Source organism: Bubalus kerabau, chromosome 10 (assembly GCF_029407905.1).
Source record: "Bubalus kerabau isolate K-KA32 ecotype Philippines breed swamp buffalo chromosome 10, PCC_UOA_SB_1v2, whole genome shotgun sequence".
NCBI classification, from domain to species: Eukaryota; Metazoa; Chordata; class Mammalia; order Artiodactyla; family Bovidae; genus Bubalus; species Bubalus kerabau.
The window spans coordinates 71989545-71992810 of NC_073633.1; the positions used below are offsets into that span (position 1 = coordinate 71989545).

General features: G+C 62.8%; 1 protein-coding gene across 2 annotated transcripts in view; it reads left to right on the forward strand.

Annotated features, from left to right (window-relative positions):
* Positions 1-247: 247 nt before the first annotated feature.
* The window catches only part of SAMD4A (sterile alpha motif domain containing 4A), a 227237-nt gene continuing 224218 nt past the window's right edge, over positions 248-3266 (forward strand). Inside the window, exons 1-2 of one of the 2 annotated variants that reach the window (XM_055538109.1) lie at positions 248-576; positions 1775-2406. In XM_055538109.1, the coding sequence (XP_055394084.1) occupies positions 2211-2406 (196 nt within the window). In that variant the 5' untranslated portion in view covers positions 248-576; positions 1775-2210. The remainder of the gene's footprint in view (positions 577-1774; positions 2407-3266) is intronic. The other variant, XM_055538111.1, reaches the window with a different exon arrangement.

Below are 3266 nucleotides of genomic sequence, written 5' to 3' on the forward strand. Positions count from 1 at the left end.
CCCTCCCGTCCGCACTCCGGCTGCTCAAGCGCCCTAGCCCCTCCAGAACAGGCAGGCAGCAGAGGGCAGGAATTTACTTGGATCCCTCCCCTTCCCCAAACTTCTTCCCTCTCCGCCCCGCCGTTCCTCCAACCCGACCCCTCTGCGCCATCTGGCTCCTCCCTCCGCTCCCCTCCCCTTTTCTGGTCCCCACTTAGGAATCCACCTCCCCCCACCCCCGCCGCCGGCCGGGTCCGGGGATCCTCCCCCGACTCCCCCCGCGTGCCGCCGCCGCCGCCGCCCGGGTTCCTCTCCCCCCGCTTGGGCGCTCCCTGCCAAGCCCATGATGTAATGGTGTATGTTAATCAGTAGCATGTGGGGAGCTCCGGCTCGGGCGGCTCAGTCCTCCGCGAGCCTACACTGGAGGCAGCAGGAGCGGCGGCGGCCCGATCCCGCAGTGCCACACTCTCTCCGCGCCGCCCGCCCCGACGGCATGGCCCGCAGCCCGCCCTCCGGGCGCCCCCAACCTCGCTGAGAGCCACAGCCGCCCCGGACCCGCGCGTGGGGCCCCGAGCCGCCGGGATGAGCCGCTCCGAGGTGAGCGCACTCTGTCCTAAACCCCAGGCCCGGGGGCCCGCGGTCTCTGGGTCCGCTTCCCGGGGGCTTTCCCCCGCCTCCGCTCGAGAAGTTCTGGGAACCGGGAAACGGGGGTGCTGAGAGCGAGCCGCCCCTCGAGGGCTGGCCGAGTCGCTGGGCTCTCTCTACTTCGCCGCTGGCAGCCACCCGGACAGGGTTAGGACTGGGGGAGCCCTCGAAACCGAACTTTTCTTCTTCGCGGTCGTTCGGGGGCGTGTGCCGGCGGCACTGAGCCGCAGTCCCCACGGAACCGCCCTGCCCGCTGGGGGAGGCAGTGCTGTGGGCGCCGACTGTCTCCGCGCTAGGCGTGCGCCAGTGGCCGTGCCGACTTCGGCCTGGGACGCGCGGGCCAGGCGCTGGGCCGACCGGACCCGCCCGTAGGCGGCGGGAGCTGGGGCAGGATGCCTACAGCACACACTCGAGTACACACGCACGCACACATCTGATCGCTCAGGGCGAAGCGGACCCTCAGAGACCTCCCGGGTGGGCTGGAGTCGAGCGGCGCGCGCGAGCCGAGGCTCCGGCTGCGCCTCTGCCCGCTGGGCGCTGAGCTCTGGGTGGGGAGAGTTTATTTTTGTCTCGAGCTGCTGCCGCGGCTGCTCACGGCCTAAATCCAGAGGGGCGCCTGGCGGTGGAGATGCTGGCTGTTGCTGTAGATGGAGCTGCAGCCGTTCGGCTGCTTCTCTGAGAGGAGGAGGAGGGAGAGGTGGCGGAGGAGGAGGAGGGAGAGGAGGAGGAGGAAGGAACTCGGGCTGCCGCGCCTCCGCCTCTGCTTTGCATTAGCCCCCACCCCCACCCCCGCGCCCCTTCGCAGCCGCAGTGCAAGTTTTCTGCGCGAGGAAGATCTGTTGCTGGTGCGGGCGTTTGCAGGCACAGCCCCCGAGGCCACCCCGGGCGGGGTGTGTGGGGAGCACTAGCCATTCGCAGCGGCAGCAACAGGAAGCCGTGCGGTCTTCCTCACGCACCTGGGAAGGAGGCTTCTTGCCTTTCCCAGAACGAGAATAGCTCCTCTTCGGCATCCGGGTGCGGAGGGGGCGGCCGGAATTTGGGGGACTAAGACCCCGCGGCGCGCCCCCCTCCGCCCCCTCAGATGCACTCGCTTCCCCGGCGCACTCCCTCGCTGGCCGAGGTCTCACTGCAGCCTTTTCTCTCCTTCCAGTGGTGATCGCCACTCGGGAATGCGGGTGTGAAGGGTCCGAGCTGCTGCCCAGCAGGGAAGAGACCCCGGGACGCCGGAAATCACCATCCCGAAGCTGCGAGAAGAGGGGAGGGGGAAAGAGAGCCTTCTTCATTCAGTTTGTGTGCCTTGTGGGGAAATTTTTTTTTAATCTTTATTTTTTTAAAAAAGAAATATTTCCGTGCTACTGTCTGTCATCATCTCTGGGGAAATCAGCCAGAACCACCAGAACGTAACTGAAACCAGACGAGAGAGGCAGGAGCCGAGGCAGTACCTGCAGCGTCCGGGCACCAGAGCCACCTTGGAACGGGAACGCGTCTCCGGCGGCCGCGGGGCTGCGGCTCCGCCAAACTTTGGGGCGGGCGGGGCGGGCTGGGGCGCCCCGGGGGCTTTGTAGACAGAGGGCCGCCCCCTAACCATGATGTTTCGCGACCAGGTCGGGGTGCTGGCGGGCTGGTTTAAGGGCTGGAACGAGTGCGAGCAGACCGTTGCGCTGCTGTCGCTGCTCAAGCGCGTGAGCCAGACCCAGGCCCGCTTCCTCCAGCTTTGCCTGGAGCACTCGCTGGCCGACTGCGCCGAGCTGCACGTCCTCGAAGGCGAGGCCAACAGTCCGGGTAAGTGCTCGGCCGCCGCCGCCGTCCCGCGGTCCCGGTTCCCCTCCCCACCCCCAACCGCCGCTGCCCAGCCTCGGGCCTGGCCCCGCCCCAGATCGCCGGTCCTTGGGGACCGAACCACCGCGGCCCCCGGGTCCTTGGCATCTCCCCCGCAAGCCGCCCGCGCCCCAGGCCGTGCCGCCCACTTACCTCCGCTGGCAGCTTCGGGGGTTTTTTTTGCCCACTGTCAACTCCTTCAGTTCATTCCGTGTGGTAGCTACGGTAGCATGAATGATTGATTTTTCTCTCATGCAGTTTCCTGGGAAATAATTAAGTCAGGTCACGTAGAGTCTGGATTTTCTGGGCTTTTTTTTCTTTCCTCCTTTTGGGCAACGTGGCTCTCTGGATTTCAGCAACACATGAAGAAGCCTGAGACTGCCCTTCAGAAGCTGAGCTTTGATTAGGCTATATGAGGAACATATGAAAACCCAATTTTACATTCATTTTTTTTCCCTCCACCGATATTCCAATTTTAGAGCTCTGTTTTCAGAATAATTTGTAGGTGATGCTACAGACTAATGATATTTGCATTTCATATACTACGTGGTTATACTTAACTATCACGACTTTGTTTATATTGATACGCATCTTATAGAAAGGGTCTTAGAGGGAGCAGGCATGAATCAGTGTCTAACGGTTTTGTCAGGAAACTTTACTGAACATAACAGAATTGTTTCCTGTTACCCTGCTATTGTATTTACAGACACCTCAACTAGTATAGAAAGTGAATATACTGAGATATATTCAGCAGTTTGCTATTTGCTAGCATGGGTGGTGACAGACTGGAATTATATCCGGGGCTGGGGGTAGGGGGTGAGGGT